Source organism: Chrysemys picta, chromosome 5, assembly GCF_011386835.1.
Source record: "Chrysemys picta bellii isolate R12L10 chromosome 5, ASM1138683v2, whole genome shotgun sequence".
In the NCBI taxonomy this organism is placed as follows: domain Eukaryota; kingdom Metazoa; phylum Chordata; order Testudines; family Emydidae; genus Chrysemys; species Chrysemys picta.
Window position 1 is genome coordinate 16050059 of NC_088795.1, and position 12860 is coordinate 16062918.

The window sequence follows — 12860 nt, forward strand, 5'->3', positions numbered from 1 at the left end:
GGTACCTACCAGACATTGTAGGTCTAGAGAGTCCGATTATCATTGAGAAGGCTCTTTTTTTTCTTGGGGATAAAGGATCAGTACCTACCAGTACCTTACTGTTCATGGGTACCAACAGACAATTCCCTCACTACTTCGGTACCGGATGATACATAGGAGGGACAAGAACCTCAGGGGATCTCTTCTCCTTCAGTCAGATCCTCTTTATTTCTGGACCAGGTGGTAATATCACCACCACCTTCCTATGCTGGTGACATCAAGACCTTCCAGGACTTCATGCAGTGGCTGGTGGGCTCTCTCCAAATCCTGCTAGAGGAAGTCCAAGAGTCGCATCGCATCATTCCTTGGTGGATATTTGGAATATCAATCCCCAAGGAAAGATTGCCCTGCCTATTTTCTCTGTCTCTTGCGTGCACCCTGTGGCAAACACCTGCCACAATACCACCCACCTGTAAGAGGGCAGATAAGATGTATTATATCTCATCAAGTGGAATAGAACACTACCTATCCCAGCCCTAATTCCTGGTGGTGGATGCAGCCAACGAAAGGCGCCATCAAGCTCACTGTAGACCTTCTCCAGTGGACAAGGGATCAAATGGCTGGACTTGCTGGGCAGGAAGAGCTACTCATCTTCTGCTGTTCAAATTCATATTGTCAATTATCAGGCCTTTGAGGCAAAATAAGACTTTACCACATACTCAAAATGTACACATTTTACTGGACACTTGCCACAAGACCAGAGAAATCAATTTCAGTCCATCTTGGAAGTCTAATTAGTCGCAAAAGCCTCTGTGCAGACTACCCTAAATGTCACCAACACAGCTCCAGGGCCATAGCCACGGCTGTGTTCATGAGAAGAGCATCCTGGCTCCCGGCCTCAGATCTTCTAAGAGAGGTACAAAACACTATGGAGAGTGTCTCCCTTTAGAAGGACCCAATCTCTTCAGTGAGAATATGGACTCCTCTTTCTTCGTACTCAAGGATTCCAGGGCAGTTTTGCAGTCACTGGGGATTTAGGCTCCTACAACAAGAAGATTGTTTAGTAGATCTCAAACTGCTCAAAGATCCAGTCCATTCCAGTATCATCAGCACACCCTCTCTAAGCCTCAGGAACTCTTCTTTGGCAGATACAAACAACAAAAATGAGGACCCTCTCCACCCACACACACTTCTACTCAGTCTGCTCTTTCTAAGCGGTGGTTTTGACAGCTCAGTCAAGAGCATCGAGTATCCCATTCCACTGGATCCTGTCTTGGGCAATTACTTCCCCGTGTCCCTTTTGGAGACTCTGTCCCACTACTTACCTGCCCAGGAACTGCTTACCTCAGACAAATGGATACTGGAGGTCATCAGAGTTGGTTATTCCATCCACTTTCACTCCCCTCCCTCACTCCCACTTACCCGTCCCTCCTCAGGGACCCTGCTCACGAGGAACTCGTAAGACAAGAGGTCCAATCCCCCTTGTCCCCCTCTGAGCAATAGAGCCAGTTCCACCAGTTTATCGAAAGAGACTTGTATTCCGATCTCTTTCGAGTTCCCAAGAGAGAGTGGGTGAGACTCAGGAATTTGAATTATGTCCTAGCACAGCACTTCAGAATGGTGACACTTGCTACTATTATTTCATCCCTAGATCTGGGAGATTGGTTTGTTGCCCTCGACTTACAGGATGTCTGCTTTCATGTAGCTATCCACCCATCCCACAAGCACTGCCTACACTTTAGAATAGGAACAGATCACTACCAATATTGAGTTGTCCCTTTCAGACTCTCGATGGCTCAAAGGGTGTTGACAAAGATCCTCTCAGCAGTAGCAGGTTCTCTGTCAGCTCGATATTCCTGTACTTGGACAACTGGCTGCTCTAAGGCAGGTCACCCGAGGAGGTCCAGTCATCAGTGGGCAAGGCGTTAACCTTATTGTAATCTCTGAGCCATCATAGGAAATCTATACTATTTCTGGTTCAAAAAGTAGATTTTATAGGGGTCACTTTAGACTCCACAATAGCAAGAGCCTATCTACCCAAGGAAAGATTTTTCATCCTATCCAATCTCAACACTGCAGTTCAGCCCACAAACCACCTTAAAGCCTTGTGTAGAGCTATTGGGTCACATGTCTGCTTCTGTATTTGTGATTACCCACATGAGGCTGCAGCTCAGATGACTCCCAACACAAGTAACAAGTCGTTCCACTAGAGTGCAGTCTGGATCTATAGCTCTTCTGAAGGACATTCCTATAACAGAAATCTGCAGAACTGCAACTTAGTCATCTCTCCCTACTTTTGACCAGCATTGTGCCATTTTACCTGCTTCTTGCGATGACACCGCTTTTGGTCATGCAATCATTTGAACTGTCTTGGATTTACTCCCTTACCACCCATCACTTCATTGTTACTGCTTGTCCCTATGGGTGCTTCACCTCTTGTCCTCCTTCCCCTCTACTGTGGAGTTTCGAGAAGGAATTGCGTTACAGTGGACTTGCGCCTCCTTTTATCCCCTCATCTGAAGCATAAGGCTCTGCTCTGTGTAGGCACGGGCCCGCAGACACTATTCGGCAGTCTCTGATTGAGAGCGTGTGAGCGCGCACACATCCTATGTGGCGCACCCATAGGGACAAAACATTTTGAACTCAGCATTACTGTAAGGAAGTAATAGCGCCTTCTCCAAACATTCAGACAAGGCTCCTAAGTACATCGTGCTTTTTAGTATGAATTCAGTCAGAGTTTAGAACTTTCCCATAATTCCTAGGTAACTGTCCATGGATAATTGGGTTTTGCCTGCGTCCTGATGGCAGGCCACGTCAGTTGGTCTCATTGTCATAAGTCTTCACCTAAAGCCAAAGACTAGTTTGTTACTGTTTTGGCTGCTTTTGCCGGTGATATTCCCACCCCCAAAGGGAATTGGGTTATCACCATTTTTTCTCTTAACTTTTTAATTTTTAAATTTGAATTGAATTTTTTCAGCCTGCATCGGATATAGGATCATGATTTTTATACAAATTGCAAAAGCTGGAGGGGTGGGCATGTAGAAGGGGTTAGGAGATGTAAATCAAGAGGCTAGGGCAAAATTTTGTATGTTTCCAGTTAATAAGAAATGGAAAGAATGAACGTATATTTACATATCTAGTTAGGCCTGGTCTACACTGTAAAGTTATGTCTGCTTTAATTGTGAAAAATTTCATGCCCTGTGTGACGTAGTTAAACCAACGTAAGCCCCAGTGTAGACACTGTTGACATAGCTATGGCCTCTGAGAGGTAGGTTTAAGAACCTCTTCCATCGTGGTAGTGTCTGTCTATGCTACAGAACTATAGTGGTGCAGCTGCAGCACTGTAGGTGTGCCACTGTAGTGTTTCTAGTGTAAACATTCCCTTGGACACTCACATTCTAGTCATTCTTCTTTGTTCCTTGAAAGTGAGCTCCAAAGGAAATGGGTTTATGCCTCATTTTTTGCTGCTGAGATATATAAAGGTCTGAAAAGTTTTAAAAACCACATTCATTAGAAGTTGACATGTTACATATCTCTCCTTTCTTCCCTTATTTTTAATGAAAACCAAAGAACCGATGGTATTAAGATTCTAAGAAAGGAAAAACATGATTAAAGAGAGAGTGACTATTTTGTTTAAAATTATTTTTTCTTGTTAACACTTATTTAACTTAATGAACTCTATAAATAAGTGGTGGAGGGGAACCTTTTAGTCAATAGCCCCATCCCTTCAAGTAAGGACCAGCAGCTCCCAATCTACAAATAAATTTTCTCAAAAAACAAAAACAACAACAAAAACCAACAGCAAAACAGATTTTGACATTCCCAATATTTTCCTTTCCTCACCCCCTCCTAAAAAAGCAGAAATAAACATTTTGGCTATTTTTGAATATAATACAGAAACAAATAGATACACCACCTTTCCTATTTCAGGTCACATTTACATTAGAAGCTGTTTACGATTTGGCCATGCTTAGAATGAATGGAGAAAAAAACCCATAAAGTAAAACACAAGTTGAAGTGAATTACATACAACAATATAAAATAAGGTGGAACAAAACTCTAAATTATTGCTAAACTATCTCACTGGGAAGCTGTCACATTGTGTGTAAGAACAAATATTCAAAGACCTCTGAAATGACAAAATTCTGATATGCTTAATTTTACATCAATAGGCTGTAATGTTTCTTTATCTGATTCCCCAAATTGACTTCACAGCTCAGTCGTTCCTAATGCAGAGGCCGTTTCCAGTTACCCAAAGCAGAACATCAGTAACCCACCTGATATGTCAGGCTGGAACCCATTTGGAGAGGACAATTTCTCCAAGCTAACAGAGGAGGAGCTACTGGACAGAGAATTTGACCTTCTGAGATCAAGTAAGGGACGCTTGAAGGCTTATTTCGCTTCACAGTAAATAAGGGCTCTGTAGGTACACTCAGCAGTGCCAAAGACTGTCCTTTTTAAGGGCCATGCAGTCTGTTGTACAGAAAATTCTTTCTGAGCATTTGAGGGCCTTTTCACTTTTCTTTCCATTTGGAAAATGTTGTGTGCAGTGGAAATTCACTGTTTAGCATTAGCAGCTATTGATATAATCTTTAACTCTTAAATATTTCTCATCTCCTTGATTGTCAAGAATTCTAACTATCAGTAGTATGGTGTTCAGATAAATGAGACAATTTAGCTGCTTGCATTATTCCATTTGCAGCTCTGTTTTCTTGCACACCAGAACAGAAGGTTCTGTTGGTCTGAAATGCCCTTTGAAAATGCCTGAAAGAAAAATTGGTCTATTACATTATGTTAATGTTTTGTAATGTTCTTTGATGAGTGGCTACATGTAAGGGCTGCTTTATTGTTCTGACATGGCAATAGTTGAATAAACTTTTTTCCTCTTTAAGTCCGCTATCTCAATGTTTTTACTTGAAATCCCTTTCTTTAGGCAACTTGTTGGTATTCATCATGATGCTATTTTCAAATGTAATTTTGTTAAGGAAGACTAGATCTGTTTTTTAAAAGACCTGTAGCATGTAGCAAAACATGACATTGACTTCAAAGTTACAGATATAATCATTTGACAGCTAGGATCAGATTTCTCTGGAGTAAAAATGCAACAAAATAGCTAGTGGGGAATTAATGGAAAAAGAAACTATAATTTTAACTGAGCTAGCTTCTTTCACATTTCTGGTGGCTTAATTTTTCCAAGTGACTGTTTTTTTGTAAGCTTGCTATGAGACTATAGAATGCCAACAAGCAAAGTGAACGTAAGAATATTAAAGAACATACATGAAATCGTTTTTCTACCATTTAGCTTCAAGAAGTCAGTCTAAAATAGGGCAGAACCGAAAACTTACCGTAGTGTTGCACAAATGTGGTTTATTTGTACCACTTTTCTAAGAGATGTCAAAGTAGCATTGCAAAAATGAATTATTTCCAGTAGAACAAAAAAGTTGCTCTTGTTAACGTTGGGAAATGAAGATTGTCCTAGTTGAAAATAACCATTCTTTAAAAAAAAAAAAAAAAAAAATTTGGAACTTGAAACTATTGTCTTTCCAGTAATTGTGTTGAAAATCTTAAGCATAGTTCCTTCAAAAGGAGCCTTAGAAGATTTGGAAATCAAAATAATGCTCAACAGGAGAATGTTTGTTTAAAAGTGAAAGGTCAGCGTAGCACTGCCCATTCTCATAATTACTAACCACATTGCTGACCATAATTATGCTAAATGTCCTGAGTATGTCCTGCATCTGGCTTCACCGAGTATTCTTGAGCCACATTTCCGATAGATGTAAGGAAAATAAAATATACTGACCAGAAAAATATTTTAAGTGGCTTCATGCCTAATGTACTAGCTGCCATCCAGCAAATGTGCTTACTGAGAATGGCTGGCTATGTTTGGCATACCCAAAGTTCTGTTCAGTTTGGTGAAAGATGTAGAAAAATTGACAACTTAGACAGATTTTAAGAAGGGCAAATAAGATTGTCAGAGATTAAGATTTTAATTTTTTCTTCATACAGTGTGATCATATTCTAGAATTCCAGCAAAATAGAAATCCTAAAGTAATGCTATTTTCATGCAAAGCCGCTTTCTTTGAAGGATCTAGGAGGTTGATTTCTTCCTGTAAATGCTAGTGAACTTTGCATAAGGTTATCTCATCAGGAAATTCTAACACCGTTGTCAGAGGCCCGGAAGTTATGTAATGCCTTTATATACACCTGACGGAGAGCTTATGATGCTATGTAGTGAGATGACTGGTGGTATTCTCAGTGCAAGATTAAGGAGAATACAAAGAAGAATAGTTGACTAAGATTATTGTGCAGTCTGTAGACTACAGCTATGTCTACACTAGCACTTTTGTCGGTATAGCTTATGTGAAAAAAACACACCGTGGAGCGACATAAGTACACTGACAGAAGCGCTGTTGTGGACAGCACTATGTCAGCGGGAGACCTTCTCCCGTCGACATAGCGACCGCTGCTCGTTGGAGGTAGTTTAATTATGTTGACGGGAGAGCTCTCCCTGGCAGCATAGAGCAGCTGCACGAGCGACCTTACAGCGGCACAGCTGCATTGGTACAGCTCGCTAGTATAGCCATGGCCAACAATTGCTTTAGTGCAAGATGGGACTGTAAAGTGATGGCATAAAAAGGAAGAATTATTGTAAAAATGATAAGAATTATAACAATTTTTACATGGTTGGTGGCGCCTATTAATATTGCGTTCATTATATATAATGCTTGCCTTAATATAATGTTTCTTGGAACGCAGTCCTTGTAAAAATGGGAGTGCTTGAAACCACACAATTTTCTCTCCTCTTTTGCTCTTTACTGTTAAGTCGGGGGGAATATGTAGTAAAAGTTAGAGCATAGTAGACATTAGACTTCATGTTATCTGAATGCCAACATTTGTTTGAGTTATTCCTTATTTCCTCAAGTATACTGAGCTTGTGCAAGAGAATTGTATGAAGAAAATAAACTAATGATGTCTTGTACTCTACAATCTCTTGTATGTTCTCTGCTGATTCTCCCTTAACAGTTACTGGTTACTTCCATTGTCCAATGTTTGTATTATACCCTGCTAGTATAACTGACTAAACAAACTATGAGTGCTGGCGTATCTTGCTTTTCCCCTACCCTAGCCTGTAAAGTGACTTTACTGTTGTACAAGAAACTCATGATATGATCAGTAATCCAATAGCACTTCACATGTCTAAAATTAAGTACCTGAGCACTGTTCCATTTATTCAGTATTTAGTACTTCGCTTTTATGTAGCATTGAATATTTAAAAAAAAAAACCTTTTCAAACATCAACTAATATTACATTACATTTCTGAACTAGGTAATAACTCCATTTATAGATAGGGTTAAGAGATTTGCCCTAGGTCCTTCAATTAGTTTTTAGAGCCAAGACTAGAAACTCAGCTTTCCTGACTCAGTATTTTTTAACCACATGACAGCGCTGCCTAGGAAAATGTTGAGACATAACTTCCTGTGGTTTGACAAATAATACACTAGGTGGCAGACTGGTTTAGTATTCTGCATGAAGTGCAATAGTTTTTCTTCCTCACCTTTGGCTTGAGTCCAGTTTAAAAGCCTCAATGGAAAGCCCTACTATAGGTCACAAATTTCCACAGTCTTCACTCTGACAATGAGTATTTCCTTAATGAATTTCTCATTGTAGTTATTGATGTCCTGTCACAAAAGAGATCCCTGATATTAAAGCAATAGTAGACAAAATAAATAAAATACTTCCATTATATTTAAGCCTATGAATTTTGAGTGTTGACAGTAGCAGTCTTGTTCTAAATGTATGTTCTGTAATACCTATAGTAATCTTCTAAAATCAGAGCACAAATGTTTACCACTATACAGTTAAAATGGCAAAAGTGGTAAATGTAGAGGCATACACCTCTACAGAAATAATTTACATAATTCTGTTTTTAGTTATTTCATTGTACATTAACAAGATTATACTTGCTAAAATGTTTTTGACATTGTGCACATGTATTTAAATATATATCACTGCTCTTTTCATAAAATCACCAAATTCCTTTCTACAGGAGAGGACATCAGTTTTTACAAGAGAGCCACTGTTTATCACAGAATGTGTAAATTTTCTAGGTTTATTTTTGCTTTTTCGATCTAAGGGAATAAGGACAGAAGAATGAGAATCCAGAGAAGAAAATTTCATTGCTGTACTACTTAGCCCAATAATTGACACATTATAAGCTATTATATAGTCTTTTGAAATAAACTTTTTCATTTGCTTTCAGTTTCACTGGACTGGCAGATCACAAAATGTTGACCCTTGTTTTTTTCTTTCTAAAAGCCTAATTTGTTATGTCATGTCACAATTTACATATAAATTAAAAATATTTAAAGTTTTGTTCACCATTATACACTATTAAACAAGTTTCCTAGGTTCTCCCTTTTGGGTCTCAAAAGTCAGGTTTTTAGGGTATATGATTTATCTGTAGCTATCAGCATCTTCATCTTAATGTGGGCACATTCTGCTATACAATCTCTCCTATAAACTGGTTAAACCATTATCTGCGTGCATAGTAGAGTATGCACAGAGAACTAAAGTTCTTGATGCTATGATGGTTAAACTTTTTGTTCTCCATGTTCACTGCAGGAGAAATGAATAAACTTGATATTTTATATATGCTGTGGAAAAGATCTGACTTTCACAGAGGCAGTCACTTGACAATTAACCAGTAGATGAAGCTGAGTGAGAACTCTTTTAAGTTTTTATTTTTTTTTCAAAATTAGCTATTCCATTAGCTATTGGCTTTTTTTCTGCATGGATTCCTTTTCCGTGGTCGTGGTTTTAAAGATTTCAATGAACCTGCAAAGGCCAAACATGGGTGATTGTAATGGGTTTCTGAAAATTATAGAATTGCATTTATGACTAAATGGTTTCTTTACTGACTAAACACTCAGTTGTAGTACTTACACTTTGGAGCCAAAGTAAAACACTCATTGGAATATGGGTAACAATAGTAAACGGTCATCTCGGCTCACTATGATTTTCTGTTATCTTGGCTACTGAAGTCTTTGCTGAGGATTTTGTTCCTAGTGTAAATAAATAAATAAAACATGCTTTCCCAAATTGGAATTTTTTACTATTGCTGAGTTATTGCTTTCTAAGCTCCAGTACTCTTAAACTGGAACCTATGGGTTTGGGACTGAAAACTGTCCGTTCTCCTAAATAGAATTCCTCTTCAGATCCATTCTGAATCATATTTTTGAGACCCCAAATCACTTCAAACAAGTGTGCATATGGACCTAGGGTTGCAAGCATGCTAGAGAAATGTATAGAAGGCCCAACTGCTCTCAATTTATTTTATCTCCAACTGTGTTGAGGAACCATCCACTCCATGTCTTAAGCAAATTAACCAATGCTTGATTGTCTTAATCATTGACACTCAAGGAAAGCTCATGCAAGCTTTTTATCCCTCAGTTCCAGGCTATCACATGCAAAGTAATCTTGCTTGCTCCATATGTCGAGGGTCCTTTTGAGCATCAAGAAACTATGGAGTCAGCCTGCTTCTGCCCTGGCCTTAATCAGGAAACTGGACAAACTCTTAAATCTCAGCAAGATTTAATCTTCTTCCTCACCCTTCCTTCCTTCCTTGGGCTCCTCGTTGTTAATCGTAAATTTACAAGTCAAAGGGAGGCAAGTCACTGTGACATCAACACCAAAGGTTAGATCAATTGAGAAGGAAGGCTTACTCATTTTTTTGCTACTAGCAGCAGTATAACTAATGGTACACAGACTGAAAACCAGCCTTAGCATAAACAATTCAATAGGGGCAGTTTCAGGGTGTGGAATGCAAGGAGTCCCAAGTCCGTGAAAGCGTTCCTGGATCCCATTAGCTTCATCTTCTGAATCAGCTGATGTTCCCAGAGAGCTAAGAATCCCAACTCTTTATTTGGAATCTAGCTGTCTGAAAACCTTCTCCCCATCAATCTGCCTCCTTCCCATCCATATTCTGAGGTCTTTTCTGTGGAAAAATAGGTGTCTCCATTTTGCCTACAGCGGGAGACTAGGGATGATGATACCTAAAGCCTCCCACATGCACATTTTACATAAACTTGTATTATAGTAGTGGCCACAATGCAGTAGGCTCTGTCCAGATATGCAGTAAGAGGCAGTCCTTGTCCTGATGACCTCACAACCTAAAACAAGCAGCAAACAAAAAGTGGAGAAAAATACTCTTTCCCCTCCCCCCCACCCCCCGAATCAGCTATCTCCAGCTGGTCCTCAGACTTTCGGTGAATAGTCAGTTCATTTAATTGGCGCTTTGAAGAAAGGTCCATACAGACCAAATCAGAGAAGATGTTACCTGTATGAGGGTCATGTAGGAACAAATGTGAAGATGGCTGTGGGAGAAATGGGCATCATGGGCAGGGAGGCAAAGTGTAAGAGTTAAACCGTTAATTTTAGGCCGTATAAGTAGAGTATATGCAAAAGGACAACTAATCAAATTCCTCAGACTGGCCTTATGCATATGGGTATGATGGTGGGAGGAAACCATGTTTTTTAAAGCCTCCCACACACCTGTCTTGTACTATGCTTTAATCTGACAGTGCTTTTTATTATGGCCTCTGCAGAATGCCATTTTTGAAATTTAAGCTGACCAGGAGCTACTTGAAGTCTTCCATGACTCAGACATTCAGGATGTGCCGTGACAGAGCAGAAATTGATAGGCTTTTAATACAACAATCTGATAGATGCGCGCGCACACACACACACTGGGACCTTGCGGGACCTGGTGCACAGATGAGCAGGTGCAACTGAGAGCAAGTTGAGTGCACATATGACTCAAGAACCTACTCAGGTATGACACAGTGATGTTGCCACCATCTCGTTCCCCTACACAGAGATCCATATGAAGTCTTGAGACTGGGTACTGCTATAAGTGACACACCTGTAATCAACACAGTTGAACCACCACCTTCTGCAACTCTTGTGTGGGGAATTTGCCGGAAGGTTTTATGACCCATTTTAGAAGAGCCGTGGCCACCTCTTTATCTTGCCTCCATCAGATTTATAATGCTTTCAGTTTGTATCTGGCTCAGTAATACACTCTCAAAATGCTGGAGCTAGACAATATGCTCACTCTGTCAAATCATTTATCCAATATCTGTCCAATTAAACACTCATTGCTCATCCACCTGGGAATTGCAACTACTTGTTAATCTACAATGGAATACCACAAGGATAATTATGTTAACTCTGGTTACTGGTAACTTTTTCTTTCTTTATCTGAATATATAGTTTCTGCAGATCCTTGCTCACCTGCCCTCCATCCCTTGTTCCTTTGAATCAAAAATTGGAGTTTAGCCAGATGGAGAGATGCTGTGGACAATTGAGGATATGGGCCTTTTATACCCACAGAATGCTCAGCTATGACTATCAGTTTGTGTACTGTTGGGTAATTGCTTTGAAATGGTTCCAAGACGCTTGAGCAATAGTGCACCAAGACAGATCTGCTGACAGAATTCCAGTTACTTGGGTTACTTTCTTGTCTTATCGCTGATGACCCTTGGAACACTAGGCTGCAATAAATGAGACGACTACATTCCCAATTTTTTGTTGCATTATTCTTGTAATGTTGAATACTGTATGTATCCGATTCTAAAACACATTGCACGGACCAGAACTCTAGAGAATAAAGAGCATACAAAACATAACTATACTTGTTTGGATTTGATGAAACTCAGAAACTGGTATTGCAATCATTAGTACAATCCCATAATTTAAAAGGGATGCTGGTGGGATTACTAATTTATGTCCTTCGTTGTGGTTCTAGCAGAAAAGCTTTACCTTTAGGGAAGTTGGTGAATTGTTTTTTTTAAAACTGATTTTAGACATAAAAAATAAAAATGTAACACAAGGCGTCTGACTTAAGTCTTTGGATACCATGGTGTTTTTTGTGATATTAGAACCTAAATGGAATAGAATGAAAATTAGTCTCTCTTACAAGCACTGCTCAGAGTAAGTCTGACTATATTGTTTTTTGATTATAATACATTTTCATTAGCTGCCACAATTTACTTCGGGGTGGGAGTGGAGAAGTAAAACAAGATTGAACTCTTGCAGATGAAGGCCTTCGAAAATGGGATAGATGTCAGGGTACAAGGAGAGAATCTGAAACAAACACAAATCTATTAAACGTATCATTAATTTGGCATGAGAACTGCCATTTTTATTTTATTTTATTTTTTGTTCTGTTTCATTTATTTTTGCAGACAGGCTCGTGGAGAGGAGAGCATCCTCAGATAAGAATGTGGAGCCACATTCTGCTCCACAGAACCATCCTTCTGAAGATCCCTTTGGTTCTGTACCTTTCATTTCTCACCCAGGCAAGTTACATATGTAACATCACTACCTCTTATTTAAATCTCGCGCTCGCGCTCTCTCTTTCTCTCTCTCTCCCTCTCAAAGGAAGCTTTTTCAGTTATATGACCAAACCAGTGCAAATTGGAATCATCAGCCTTGTGGTTGAAGATTGAATAGAGGACAACTTTTCTAATGTTATCGTGAATGTTTTGAAGTTTAAATCTAACCTAGCACCCAAATGCATTGATACATTTTACATTTCAAAAATTGCATATGCATGATCTATTGGATTTAATACAACCGTGTCAGTTTAAAAAAAAAAAATCCAATTCTATTAAGGAAATTAATCATTTAGGTCACACGAGTATTGCTACTTTCCTCTATTGTTTTCAGCCACCAACCTTTGTCTTTTATTTTTGTTGTTGGTTCCTCTGTTTTATTAGAACCTCCAGGTGCAACAGCAGAGGAATAAAGAGCTTAGCTTTGTCTGGTTACAGTCACACTTATGACACTGAGACTCTGTATAACCTTTTCTTTATAGAGA

At 39.2% G+C, this 12860-nt stretch overlaps 1 protein-coding gene across 4 annotated transcripts in view; it reads left to right on the plus strand.

Moving 5' to 3' along the window:
- Positions 1–12860, plus strand: part of BMP2K (BMP2 inducible kinase) — a 109350-nt gene that overhangs the window by 75456 nt on the left and 21034 nt on the right. For 3 of the 4 annotated variants that reach the window (XR_006175918.2, XM_008175613.4, XM_042856379.2), the window contains 2 exons: positions 4195–4352; positions 12226–12339. Coding sequence is in view for 3 of the 4 variants with exons in the window: in XM_008175613.4 (XP_008173835.1) it covers positions 4195–4352; positions 12226–12339 (272 nt within the window). In the remaining variant the exon portion in view is untranslated. The remainder of the gene's footprint in view (positions 1–4194; positions 4353–12225; positions 12340–12860) is intronic. The other variant, XM_042856378.2, reaches the window with a different exon arrangement.